A 13,176-nucleotide genomic window follows, 5' to 3' on the forward strand; every position below is an offset into this window, starting at 1 on the left:
TCATTTGGATTCATACAGTTTACTCAGTAATTATGGATTATATGGTTTTCTTGTCTACTATTTGCAATTCCAAACTCACTGACCTAGAATCAATCCTAAACTAAAGTTTACTGGTATAGCAGTGGAGTGAATGAGTGGAAGGTTTTTTTGTTTGTTTGTTTTCAATGAACTGAGCCTCAGAAACTCAAAAGAACATTTACTGCAGAATGTCTTTATTATTTTGAAATTTCCAATTATTGGACACACTAATTACACATTTATTATGTGGTGCACTCTACTAAAATCACTATGGTGTAACATCAGTTGTATGCATGTCACTGCACAGTCAATACAAAAGTGAAATAAATATGTAAAGATATACCATTGATCATTCAATAGACATTTCTGATGTTTTATTTAATAGGATAACATAGACATGCTACTTCTTTTCTTTTCCCATTAGATGCTGTTTTGTATTTTTTTCTGGCTTCAGTAGAATAATGTAACACTTTGGAGCGAACAGGCAGAACAGCAGGCCAAAGCTGGAGGCCAGAATGGCAAATGACTCCACTGCGTCTGCATAGTTTCCAGGTGAGCTGATGTAAGCGGGGATGAATGCCAGCCACACAGCGCAGAAGATCAACATGCTGAAAGTGATGAACTTGGCCTCATTGAAGTTGCCCGGCAACTTCCGGGCGAGAAAGGCCAGCACAAAGCAGAGACAGGCTTGCAGACCAATATATCCCAGAACGCACCAGAAAGCAAGACTAGATCCCACACTACACTCCAGGATGATCTTTGAGCGTTCGTATTTAGTATTCCGGGATGGATAAGGGGGAGCGTCAATTAGCCAAGCGGCACAGATGACCACTTGAACCAGAGTGCAGCTAAAGATAATGGCCCTCTGCTGCTTTGGACCCAGCCACTTCATGATGTTGTTGCCTGGCCTGGTGGCAGTGAAAGCAGCCAAGACCACCAGAGTCTTTCCAAGGATGCAAGAGATGCAGAGTGAAAATGTGATGCTAAAGGCAGTGTGGCGGAGCATGCAGGACCAGAATGTGGGCTCTCCGATGAAAACCAGAGAACAGAGGAAACACAGCGTCAGCGCGAAGAGGATGAAGAAGCTGAGCTCGGAGTTGTTCACACGGACGATGGCTGTGTTTCTGTGGTGGAAGAACACCGCAAAAACGGCTATAGTGAGGCAGGCACCCACCGCAGAGATTACCGTCAGGGCTATACCCAAAGAGTCATAGGCCAGAAACTCCACCTTCTTGGGGATGCAGGACGTTCTGTCTTCATTTGACCAGAAGTTCTCAGGACAAAATGTGCATTCTATTGAATCTAAAAAAACAAAGACGGTCACAAAAAGAGCAACTCATTTGAACTAACTGGTTGCAATTGCGATAGGATTAAATATGAGTTATTGGGGTTTTTATTCCCTGTGTTAAAACTCACTTGTCTGATTGCTAGTTTTGCCACTGTCACATGGTACACAGTCAAAGCAGCAGACAGGCTCCCCACGACGGACAGCCTTCCTGGACCCTGGAAGACAGCTGGCACTGCATACAGACACCGGCACCTGCACAGACAGGAAACATATTAAAGCGGAATCAATTATTGATTTAGTAAAATGCACATTTTCTTTTTTACATTTTATGCTTATACCTATCTACTTATGTTTATATTTTTAGGACATGGTTTCAAACACTTTCAATCAGAGCAACTGCTGCGGAGGCAATAACCCCTCTGGGATCAATTAAGTATTTCTGATTTTCATATTAATTTGAAAAGGAAACTCAGGATTAGCCACTTTTAAAATATTTCAGAACTACATTATTTGGTCAGGCTATATCATCCAGCTAGAACTGTGCTGTTATAAAAATGCTTTTAGAGCAAAATTTTCTTTTAGTTCTCAAAACGTTGTTCTTCAAGGCACACTAAAGTTCTCTGAAGAGGCTCTAAGAATGTTCTTCAAACATTTTCTGAATGTTGCATTGAGAATGTCCATCCTTTGTTTTTATGTAACATTGTGGAAATGTTTTATAGAAAAACGTTCCCAACAGCAGCATCCCAAAAACATCCTCAAAACATTGCAAGCAAAAGGTTCTACATTTGTTATTATCTTACATTACAGGAACGTTTCTATAGAGAACATTGTGTCATCAGAGGCCTTGAAAATATTTTGATTTCTTTTTCTTTTAATGTTGGTTTGACAAAGTTCTTTTGTGATCTTGTAACATAATCTGACAACGTCCTCCAAACATCCTCTGAATGTTTTTTATTTATTTTTTTGTCTTAGTCAACTTGTAACCTCATAGGAACATGATTGGAACCAGTAAATATCCTTAAAACATTCCTTAAACTTTATATACATTTTTTTTCCCCTACTTTTAAACATTTTTAGAACATGTAGGTAATGTTAGCAAATGTTGCAGAAAGGTTCCCTGCTTACTGGGAACTGAGAAGAAACTGGTGTAGATGCTTATCTGCGATTGGCCCACTGAGAAGTGGATTATACGCTCCAGCTTTGATGATCTACTCTTTATTATAAGAATGCAAAGGGACCCACATCAGATCCAGACTGTCCTGCCCACCTGACTTACCTCCACCTCAACCTACAGAACTTCAACAGTTGGCATCTGATGAAGGTAAAAACACAGTGTGAGCAGCTTGCCTCACTCTGATGCCCCGCCCACATTATCCTGTCCTCCTGGATCACCAGCTCATCTCCAGCAGGCTTGGTTCCGTCAAACAAGCCCACGTTGACAAATTCAATGTTCCCGCTTGTGCCTCTTTGCCAGTTGATAACGTCATAATAAGGGATGGAGTCGCCCTTCAGGTCAAAGTTCACCTCTTCCTCTGCAATGGTGAACTTGACTTCCTGGAGGTAGTGCTGCAGCTTCAAAACCAAAGTTTATTATGAAATACACTAAAATACCTCAAACAAGATATCAAATACAAAACTGTAACAGTAAGAACTGGATTATACCTGCCAGGGGAGTATGCTGTTGCTTAGAGCACATGAGTTGTTCTGAAAGGGTCCACTGCCTGGTTGGCAACGAAGAAGGTTGTGCAGGGAATGAGCGACAGCATATACAGCCTTATAGACATTATAGGCCACTCTGGGGCTGGATGTATTCATGTAGGCTGAATGCTGTTCCAACAGAGACTCCTGTCCTGAACAAGGCGACAGCTGGGAGGCAGAGGACAGAGAAGGACTGCAACCGTACAGAGCCTCCCACAGCTCCTGCACCAGAGGATTGTTGGGATAATTGTGAGGGTTTACTGTCTGCAGATAGTCACTGAGTCTGGAGATCTGACCTTTCCTGATGCCAAACCCAATGGTGCCTCCCAGGTAGGGGTAATACTCGCTCCCGGTGAAGACAGACGCTGTGACCCAGGCCTCGCTGGCCACCCACTGGATTCCGGTGATGTTTTGTGCCATGTAGTCTCTCAAGAAAGGTGTCATTTCCCCCTCAGCTGAAAACACCACCACTACTTTTGCCAAAGAGCTGCGCATCACCTTTGTGGGGAAGTACACGAAAGATGAAAGAAAAAGAAAAAAGAAAGCAGATTTAAACTTAGTGACATAGATCCAGACTTATAGTTGCAATATACGTTACATAACATTTAACAATATACCATTTGAAATAAGTACATTCGTTAAAGTTCTGACATTTAGGATTTGAACATTTCTAAATTTGGTGACACCTAAAAGAGAATGCCAGTACACACCAATATGCCCTTTTACTCCTGTGCATGGACTGTTGCGACACTGACATAAATAGGCTAAAAGTCCACTATCTCAGTGCAACAGTTTCCAGAATTGTCAATTTTTTGGACAAATAGCAGCAAAAATTCTACACATGGAGGGTTTAATAGCACAAATCACAGCACTATGTCTGGTGCTATAAAACCTAAGTCAGTGCTTCCTTCTATCTACCTCCATGATCTCCAGTGCCCTCTGCTGATTGTAGAGCAGAGGGATCATTTCTTGGTACGCCACACACACTTTAGTGCCCTGTAATTCCCTCAGTAAGCCTTGCACAGCGAAACGGCCGTATTCATGGTCCCCTCGCACGAGCCCCACCCAGGTCCAGTTGAAGCGAACCAGCAGCTGAGCGATGGCCTTTACCTGGAGTTCAACAGAAAAGAACTCACTTGGTCTCAGAACTGTAGTTAATTGACATTATTTGAATAATAAGTGTGAATTATTTGCTTTTGATTTGATATTTCACTGCAAAGTATTATGAAATGTGTATGTTATACAGTGAGAAGATAGAACATCTAAATGTTTGGATTACCTGCTGGGTTAATCTCAAAATCTTCAATTGATTCTAATGCATAACAGGACAAGGACATAGCAGTGATCTTAGTAAATTATTTGTATCAAGCTTAATGTCTTGAGAGGGTTTTTACAGAATTGTTTTTTCTTTCTTTTTTTTTTTTTTTTACAAATATAACATTTTTTACTGTAGCACTGGCATATTGTCCGACTTTTAAATGTGATTTCAAACTCTTACCTGATAGTCATCATTGGGGATAACTCTGAAGAAGGTCGGATATTTTCTTCTGTCAGTTAAACAAGCACACGAAGAAAAGTAGCTGATCTGTGTAAAGCAGAGCACAGTGTAGATCACAAAATAACATCAAGGTTTGGGGGATTACAGAGGATAAGAGTCAACACTACCATTGGGATCCTGAACGGCTGCAGGATTCTTGACACCACGATGGACTGAGCAGAACCAGACTCTCCAATCACAGCAAGAAGCGGAGAAGAGCTGCTGCACATGGGAGAGTCATCCTCGCTCAGCCCGTTCAGCACAGCCAGAGCAGCCCTCTGGCCGGTCAGCGGATACGCACATGAATCAAAGATTTTGTACCCCAGGGTGTAATTGGGCAACAGCTCTGGACTCTGGTTTATCTCCTCCACTGCCAGCCTCATGGTCTGAGCCCAGCGGAAAGCCCTGGGATCAAATCTGTAGCTCAGCAGGCGCAGATGCACACGCCACAAACACGCATAGAACACAGCAACAGTGGAGGAAAAGCAAAATCAGAGGCTGAGATGTTGTCATGATTTAAGGAATTAATGCATTTTCATCTGTAGCCTCTTTTCCCCCTCATTTTCTCATCCTCATTTCACTTATGGGTCATTCAATTGCAACTGTTTAAAAAATTTCTATTTAAACTATAGATATGCATACGAATATTTGTGGAAATTTAGTTTGATATATCAAATACTTTTGGAGACAACATTAAAAAATGCATGTTGACTCACTTTCAGCATATTTTTTCCACACATAGAAATTTGAAGCTATGTTTAGATGAAAATATCTCAGGAACTATTAAAGATAAAAGCCTGAAATTGTCGCTGTTATTTCTCATAATTCCAGTGATTCAGCATCTGTAATATTAGATAAGTAGATCAAATACTGTCTAAATATGGATGAGTTGAAACATGAAAAATAATGAAGCTGAAGAATCCCACCTTTGAACACACATTAACAAAACAATCAATAGTCACAAGAATGCAAAAACTGTTGTAAAAATACATCCTGAAAGTATATTATATATATATCAAGTTAAAATTTCACAGATACAATTTAAATATATACAGTTTAGAATAAAGTTTCAAGCAAATCAGAGATAGACCCTGATGATTTAAGATAGAATAACCTTTTTATGTTACCGTATGTCTTTTTTTTTAATGCAGGTCTGTGACTTTAATTTAATTTTGTATTTTTTTTTAGGTGTTATGTTGAAAATACATGTAATTTAGCATTCATTTTAGAGAAAATACATGCATTTTTATGTACTGGTACACTTCTAAGTTGAAAAAAGTCATTTAAATAGTACTAAATTACAGGCTTTCTTGACCAAAACAGAATTGTAATCACTTGTAAGTTGCTTTGGATGGGTTACTCTGTTGCTTTGTGTCTCTTATTTTTTATTTACTCAGACCTGAATCTGAAACACAAAGTGCAGGTCAGGTCAGGACAGCATTGAATATATATTGGAAATGAAAGTAACACTGAATTCTGAATACATACATTCTGTGTAAGCAAGTCTATTTAACATGCCTTTGACATGTCAAAGCAACAAAATCACACATCATTTAGCTGGAAAAAAATAGGTTACACACTCTGCTGAGCTCACCCGTTGCACTTCACTGGTGGCGGTCTGTAGGTGCTGTTAAGATCTGGCATTTCCTGGTTATAGTGGAGGGGAAAGATCCCTCCGATAACAAAGTCACCCTTGGCCACAAAACTTGGCTCAAAGCTGTTTTGAAGAGTGCATACTGTGGCTGCAGATGTGACTGTGGAGGTAAAACTGGAAATTGAGTTGTAAGTTAAGGTGAGGACACTTACAGAGTAAAGAAAGAGAGATAATGCAAGCAAAGACATATTGTTACACATCCCCAAAGACAGAGAGGCAGAGAGAGAGAGAGAGACGGACGGCAAGAATAAGGCAAGTTATATACAGATGTGACCTTCCTGTTATTGATGACAGAGTGTCTCTGGATTGGACATCAGCAGCCCCACCTAATTTCTTTAAAGTAGGTTAATGCAGACTGATGAAATAAATGATTTAATCAGAGATAGAAATAAAAAACTAAAATAAACAGACTTTACAATTTAGGTTAATTTATGAGGACAAAATCAGTGCCATCCACTGATACAAATCCTACCTTACTGAAGGTTCTGTTTTGAATCGAATGGTTTTAAAGAGGAGAAAATTCAACTTTGTGGTCATTAAGCAGATGTTTTTCTTTCGACGTGTGTTTGATAATGGTTGGTTTATACAGAATTATTTGTTGTTTCTTTTGTGTTTCCCAGCGATGAACAAGTCAGATAAACTAGTCAATAAAAAAGTGAAAAACAAAGACGTCTGTGTCACATTGGGAGCTATCGCAATAGCAGCCCACCGGGACACAGACAAAGCTCACTGTTACACGAATGAGCAAAGCAGGTCCAGCCTAACGTCCAATAAGGAAACTGCAAAAGAGGCCACACATGCTGTTTTTCATTCCATGTTTCTATGTTTGATGAACCATACTTAAAGCTGTTATAGCTGTTAACACAGCTTGTGTATTGACTCCATTTTTACCAGCACGTTTTTTTCTCCTTTTATATGTAACTACAGTGATTTTATTCTGCACCACGAGTCCTGCAAAAGCAAACAGAACACATGCAGGGAAGACAGCGGTGGAGGATAAACGCTGATGTGTTGCTGAAATGCTGCTTTTACTACAAGGCCCCCACAGATAAAGTGTACGACAAAAGCTGTATGAATCTGAAAAAAAATAAACAAAAACACTACAGTCTAATAACAACAACAACAACAACAACAACAACAAGGACGACAATGCCAATAATAGTTACAAAGATGCCAATTACAACAACAGCAATAACAATGTCAACAACACTGGCAACAACAACAACAATGATGATGACAACAATAACAACAAAACCAATGACAATAACAACAGTAACTGCAATAACAATGACAATAACAGCAAAAATAAGTTAAGGCAATAACGGTCACAACAACAATAACAATCACGACAACAACACAAACAACAGCAACAACATTAACCATGTCAATGATGACAATAACAACAATAATGATGACAAGAACAACAATAACAACAACATCAACAATGGCAATAACAATAATAACATGACAACAACAATGACAATAACAACAACCAAGACGACGACGACGACGACAATAAAGCAATACCAGTGACAGTAGCAATCAAAATAATAACAATAACAACAATAATATTAAGCAGTTAAAATACATATATGTTATATACAGCAAGTGAAACTAAGCTGAGCTGATTATTAAAATATTTGTTTTCCATTTACTGTACATCACAACATCAGGTATTAGCCTCAATGACGTCACAGGAACTGTGTCTGGGCGGTTCCCTCAGATTTGTAGTATATAAATCAATTGTGCCCTAAAATATCAGAATTCTTTGTGTGTGAGGGTGGAAACACTTGTATATTCAGCCGTTGAAAGATCTGAGCTTTCCTTCAAACCGGGGCCAGTCATGGCTTTGCTGGCTGTAAAGCTTCTTATGTTTCTTCTTGTTATTAGCGGCAAACCTGGCTCAGCTGCTGCTCTGGATGACTGTGTTTTCTTGGGGGAAGAAGAGAAAAACAGTCTGTACGAAGATGGAGACGTAGTTGTAGGGGGCTTATTTCCTCTACATTACAGCCCTTTGTCCTCTCTTGTAACATATAATGCAAAACCAGCACCTACTATGTATAAATAGTAAGTTTTTGGTGATTCATCTGATTGGTTTACTTGTGTGGTACACACAGATTTCTTTTTGTCCAGGGCATTTATATAAGGATATTTGTAGTGTGTGATGAAATGCTTTTCCATTTTCTTTCTCAGTTTCAGCTCTCGTGCCTTGCGCTGGATGCAGACCATGGCTTTTGCCATCCAAGAAATCAACCAGCGCAGTGATCTCCTGCCACAGCTCAAGTTAGGTTTCCACATCCGTGACAGCTGTGACGACATACCCGTGTCTTTGAGAGCATCTTTGCTGTTGGTGAACGGCCAGCCAGAAAGCGTGAACAGAGATGAAAGGCAGGGAAAAAACAATGGCTCTAAATTAGGTTGTGCTGCCATAAACAGGACTGTATCCTCCGTAATCATAGGAGATGCTGGCTCGGGGGAGTCTATGGCTCTGCTACGAAGTCTGGGTTCTTTCCACATCCCCCTGGTGAGACATCTGAGCTCTTTTGTTGTGAAAATGCCATTAATATGTCTTTCTGACAGGTTAAATAAACCTTTTATGATTTCACCATATTACTGAAAAATTGTCAATGCCTGTAAAAAGTGTTTCACGAAACCATAACTGTTCATAAGTGACCCCATTTTTAACGTTCATGCATTTTGCAGCTAATTCTGTGTGTTTTGAAAATGCAGTGAAGTAAGATTTCCTCAACTCGTGTAGAAAAACTCATTTAAAAATGCAAAATAAACCAAGTTGGTGGATAGTGGAAGATTGTTTTCACTGGAAATTTGCTGAACATTGTGTTTCATTGTACTATTGTGCTCACAGTGTTGAACATGACAAAATCTTACTTTCAAGCTATAATTTTCCCCTCACAGCTCCCTTTTTCAAGTGAAGGCGTAGCTGTGCACCACTGAATGCTTGTAATGACAGCGGTATTTTTGGCGAAACCTGATGCTTGTTCAACAGCCTATTCAGCAAAGACAGAGAGCAAAAGGTTAACTACTATTTTCTACTATTCCAGGTGAGCTATTTTGCATCCTGCAGCTGTCTGAGCAACCAAAGGGAATTTCCCACCTTCATGCGCACCATGCCCAGTGACACCTTCCAGGTCAGAGCCCTGGCTCAGCTCGTCAGCTACTTCAGCTGGACTTGGGTGGGAGTCATCGGTGTGGAATCCGATTACGCCCGCTTTGCCATCCAGCTCTTCCTTCAGGAGTCAGTGCAGTACGGCGTCTGTGCTGCCTACACTCACTTCTACCCTGTAACGCTCAGTCAGCAGGCTCTGGATGAGCTTCTGGATGTTATTCAGGTATCTCTGCATCACGACAAATTCCTCATATGAGAGGGTAAACGTAGAAAATGAAGATTACATAATAAGAAACACATGCAACAAAGGCTGCTGTATGATTTTTAAAAGATGCTGCATCAACTGTACATTCATTTGGGGCTGTAGATTGTGGTGTGTTAGTGTATAGTCAACGTAACAACATAATAAAATGTAGATTTCTTCAACCAGACAAAATAGCCTGCTATAATGTTGTTTTCTATGGCATTACTATGTTTTGATACCCTCTAAAATTAGAAAATAATAACAAGAGTAATTGTTTCATTGCTGCAGTAGCTTTTAATTGATGTTCAGTTGTAGTTTATTAACAGTTGAAAAAGTCTCTTATGTTACATTAATTAATAATGAAAATACTTGAACATGAGTTGTAGTTTATATAAAATAGACAATGTGAACAAACCATAATTCAATCTTGATACTGTTTAAATAATACATTAAATCTCCTTTTCACTCATTAGATGTCGTCGTCAAAGGTCATCATTAACTTTTGTAGTGAGTCGGAGATGCAGGGCATTCTGAGAGAGGTCCGACGTCGAAACATATCCGGCCTGCAGTGGATCACCAGCGAGGCCTGGGCCACCGCCAAATCTCTCTGGGAAAAGTCTGCAGATCTCCTGACGGGGACGCTGGGATTTGCCATCCGAAGGGCCGCCGTGATTCCAGGGCTGAAGCGACATCTCACCAGCCTCAATCCAGCCCACATTCATAAATCGGCTTTCTTGGCAGAATTTTGGGAAGAGACGTTCAAGTGTCGTCTCAATGGGTCAGTGAACAAACACTCTCATGGGGCTGTCAGCTACCTGGACAGACCGCCGTGTGACGGGATGGAGGATTTAAATGATGTTTACTCTCCTTATTCTGATGTGACACAGCTGAGAGTGTCTTATAATGTCTACAAGGCCGTGTATCTGGTGGCTCACGCTTTGCAAGACATGAGTATTTGCAAAATTGGAAAGGGGCCTTTCTTAAATGGCACCTGTGCAGACCCAAAGAATTTTAAACCTTGGCAGGTGAGACTAATTGTAGGTTAAATATGATCACGAAGCCCTATATTTTATGTTTAAATAACCTGTTTCCCTTCTTCCTTTAGCTCATTCACTACATGAAGCGTGCAAATTTTTCTGCACTGGGGGAGAAAATCAGCTTCGATCAAAACGGAGACCCCATTGCTTATTATGATCTACTGAACTGGCAGAGGAGGCCTGACGGCTCCTTACATTTGGTTAAAGTAGGTTTCTACGACGCCTCGTCGTCCGCTGGACGAAGCCTGGTCATAAACGACTCAGCGATCCGGTGGCCTTTAGGGAAGCAGGTGTGTTCTCTGCAAACAGGCTTGAGGCCTTGTTCACCTCTCAGACTCTTGTATGCACTGTTGATCAAAACATCAGCTCATTTGTTCTTATTTTTGTGCAACATATTTCAATGTCACCTCGAAATATAATCTACTCAATTACATGTTAATGCTGCAAATATAAACATCATGAAAGACCCCATATTGTAACAACTTGCAGTTAAATATAATGACCACATTAATTTATGAATAGGTAATAGTTAAGCTGATTATAAAAATGGAAATGTTATTTTAGAGATTTACTAAATTAATGTAGTAGTAAAAATATTACTATATGTGCAGTACCATTCCTACGTTCTTTCTTTCTTTTTTTTTAAATGTCTTATTAAAGCTCAAAAATACAGCAACTATATTGCAAGAAAATAAAAGCTATAACATATTATTAATATTATGCTACTGACCCTAGTGAGGATTAAGAGGTGTATAGATGATGGATGGATTAAGTTGCTGGTATTGTATAATCGTCATTATAACATTGCACCCGATGAATATCTAAAGAGCATTTCACTATTGATCATCCGGTGATTAAAATAGTTTGTGAAAATGTATGACTCTTACACTATTACTTCCTCTTTGTAGTTTTATCATCAGTTTTTTTTTTCAGATTTATCAGTAACTTCTTTTTCTGATCTTGTGAGATTCAATTTGCAAAACTATTTCCACTTTTTTAAAATATACCTATTTTCTGAAGATGATAGTATAATAATGGCTTTCTGAGTGGCTCAACTTTGCCTCTCAGGCTTTCCGGTCTGTGTGCAGCGACAGTTGTCCTCCAGGTTCTCGCATCGCCAGGAGAAAAGGGGAACCCATCTGCTGTTATGACTGTGTCCCATGTGCAGAGGGAGAAGTTAGTAATATGACTGGTGAGTTCTGTCTTTTATCACTCTTTTCTTTCAATTTCTTTTTATCCAAGCATAAACTGACCTTTCATTTAAACATGGTGTTGCTAAACTAAAAATAATAAGTTCTCTTCTCTTTCCGTTCACCAGATGCTTTAGAGTGCTCACGCTGCTCAGAGGACACATGGTCCAATAATGCCAGAAATCTCTGCATCCCAAAGACTATCGAGTACCTGTCTTACCACGAGTTGGTGGGTATTCTGTTGTGTGTTGCATCTGTCCTCGGAGCTTTTATTTCCATCTCCATCATTGTCCTGTTCCACACATATAAAGCCACACCACTGGTTCGGGCCAACAACATGGAGTTGAGCTTCCTTCTCTTGGTGTTCCTTGTCGTCTGTTTCCTTGTTGGCCTCTTGTTTATTGGGGAGCCTTCAGACTGGCTTTGCCGCATCCGGTACCCAGCATTTGGGATCAGTTTTGCCCTCTGCATTTCCTGCCTGCTGGCCAAGACAGCGGTGGTCCTGATGGCTTTTCGAGCAACACTGCCAGGAAGTAATGTCATGAAGTGGTTTGGATCCAACCAGCAGAGAGCCAGTGTGCTTTTAGGAACAGCTGTCCAGGTAGAAAAACTGTCCAGCTTGGCTAAACAAATATCATTTTACCTGTCTCAGTTGAATAACAACACTGTTTTCCCTCCACTCAGGTAATAATCTGTCTTATCTGGCTGCTCACCAGTCCACCTCACGCCACCAGTAACACAGATTATCACAGTGCCACCATCATCATTGAGTGTGTGACTGGTTCAGAGGTTGGCTTCTGGTGTGTTCTTGGATATATCGGCATCCTCGCCTGCATGTGCTTCGTAACGGCTTTTTTGGCACGAAAGCTACCCGATAATTTTAACGAGGCAAAATTCATCACCTTCAGCATGCTGATATTCTTCGCAGTGTGGATTACTTTTATCCCAGTTTATGTGAGCACGGCTGGAAAATACACCGTGGCTGTTCATATTTTTGCTATTTTAGCCTCGGCCTTCGGGCTCCTTTTTTGCATTTTTGCTCCAAAGTGCTACATCCTGATTTTGAAACCGGAAAAGAACAGCAAGAAACACATGATGCAAAGGTGAAGGTACATTATGTGTTCAGAAAAATCATGTGTGAAAAAAATAGACATTTAAACGACATATCTCTGTGTTGTTCATGCTGGAATTACAATAAAGCTGTTGATATACTATTGTCTCAATGTTATTAAAGCCATTTCCCCCACCCCTATGGAGCAGCTTTTCATGTCCCAAACAGTAGAAAGTGTACATGTATATATTTGTTTATATAATTTTAATTTAATTCTTTGCCAGGACATTGGAGTAAACATCATTTCGATTACTGCGATATGCAAAATGTTG

The 13,176-nt window shown here is 40.0% G+C and overlaps 2 protein-coding genes across 2 annotated transcripts; one reads left to right on the forward strand and one right to left on the reverse strand.

Annotated features, from left to right (window-relative positions):
- Positions 1-418: 418 nt before the first annotated feature.
- LOC103375224 (extracellular calcium-sensing receptor-like) lies at positions 419-6,395 on the reverse strand. The gene is made up of 10 exons (XM_008305440.1): positions 6,392-6,395; positions 6,136-6,295; positions 4,670-4,958; positions 4,503-4,589; positions 3,923-4,114; positions 3,233-3,502; positions 2,969-3,172; positions 2,672-2,878; positions 1,435-1,558; positions 419-1,320 (listed from the first exon to the last, which is right to left on the reverse strand). The coding sequence occupies exons 1-10, from the start codon at positions 6,393-6,395 to the stop codon at positions 419-421; spliced, it is 2,439 nt and encodes an 812-aa protein (XP_008303662.1).
- A 1,643-nt stretch (positions 6,396-8,038) lies between these two features.
- LOC103375220 (extracellular calcium-sensing receptor-like) lies at positions 8,039-12,900 on the forward strand. Its single transcript, XM_008305437.1, has 8 exons — positions 8,039-8,262; positions 8,389-8,719; positions 9,258-9,545; positions 10,040-10,591; positions 10,672-10,893; positions 11,672-11,795; positions 11,922-12,394; positions 12,478-12,900. Exons 1-8 carry the CDS (start codon positions 8,039-8,041, stop codon positions 12,898-12,900), a joined length of 2,637 nt encoding a protein of 878 aa, XP_008303659.1.
- The last annotated feature ends 276 nt before the right edge of the window (positions 12,901-13,176 follow it).

Source organism: Stegastes partitus, unplaced genomic scaffold (genome assembly GCF_000690725.1).
Source record: "Stegastes partitus isolate 25-593 unplaced genomic scaffold, Stegastes_partitus-1.0.2 Scaffold2507, whole genome shotgun sequence".
Taxonomy (NCBI): Eukaryota; Metazoa; Chordata; class Actinopteri; family Pomacentridae; genus Stegastes; species Stegastes partitus.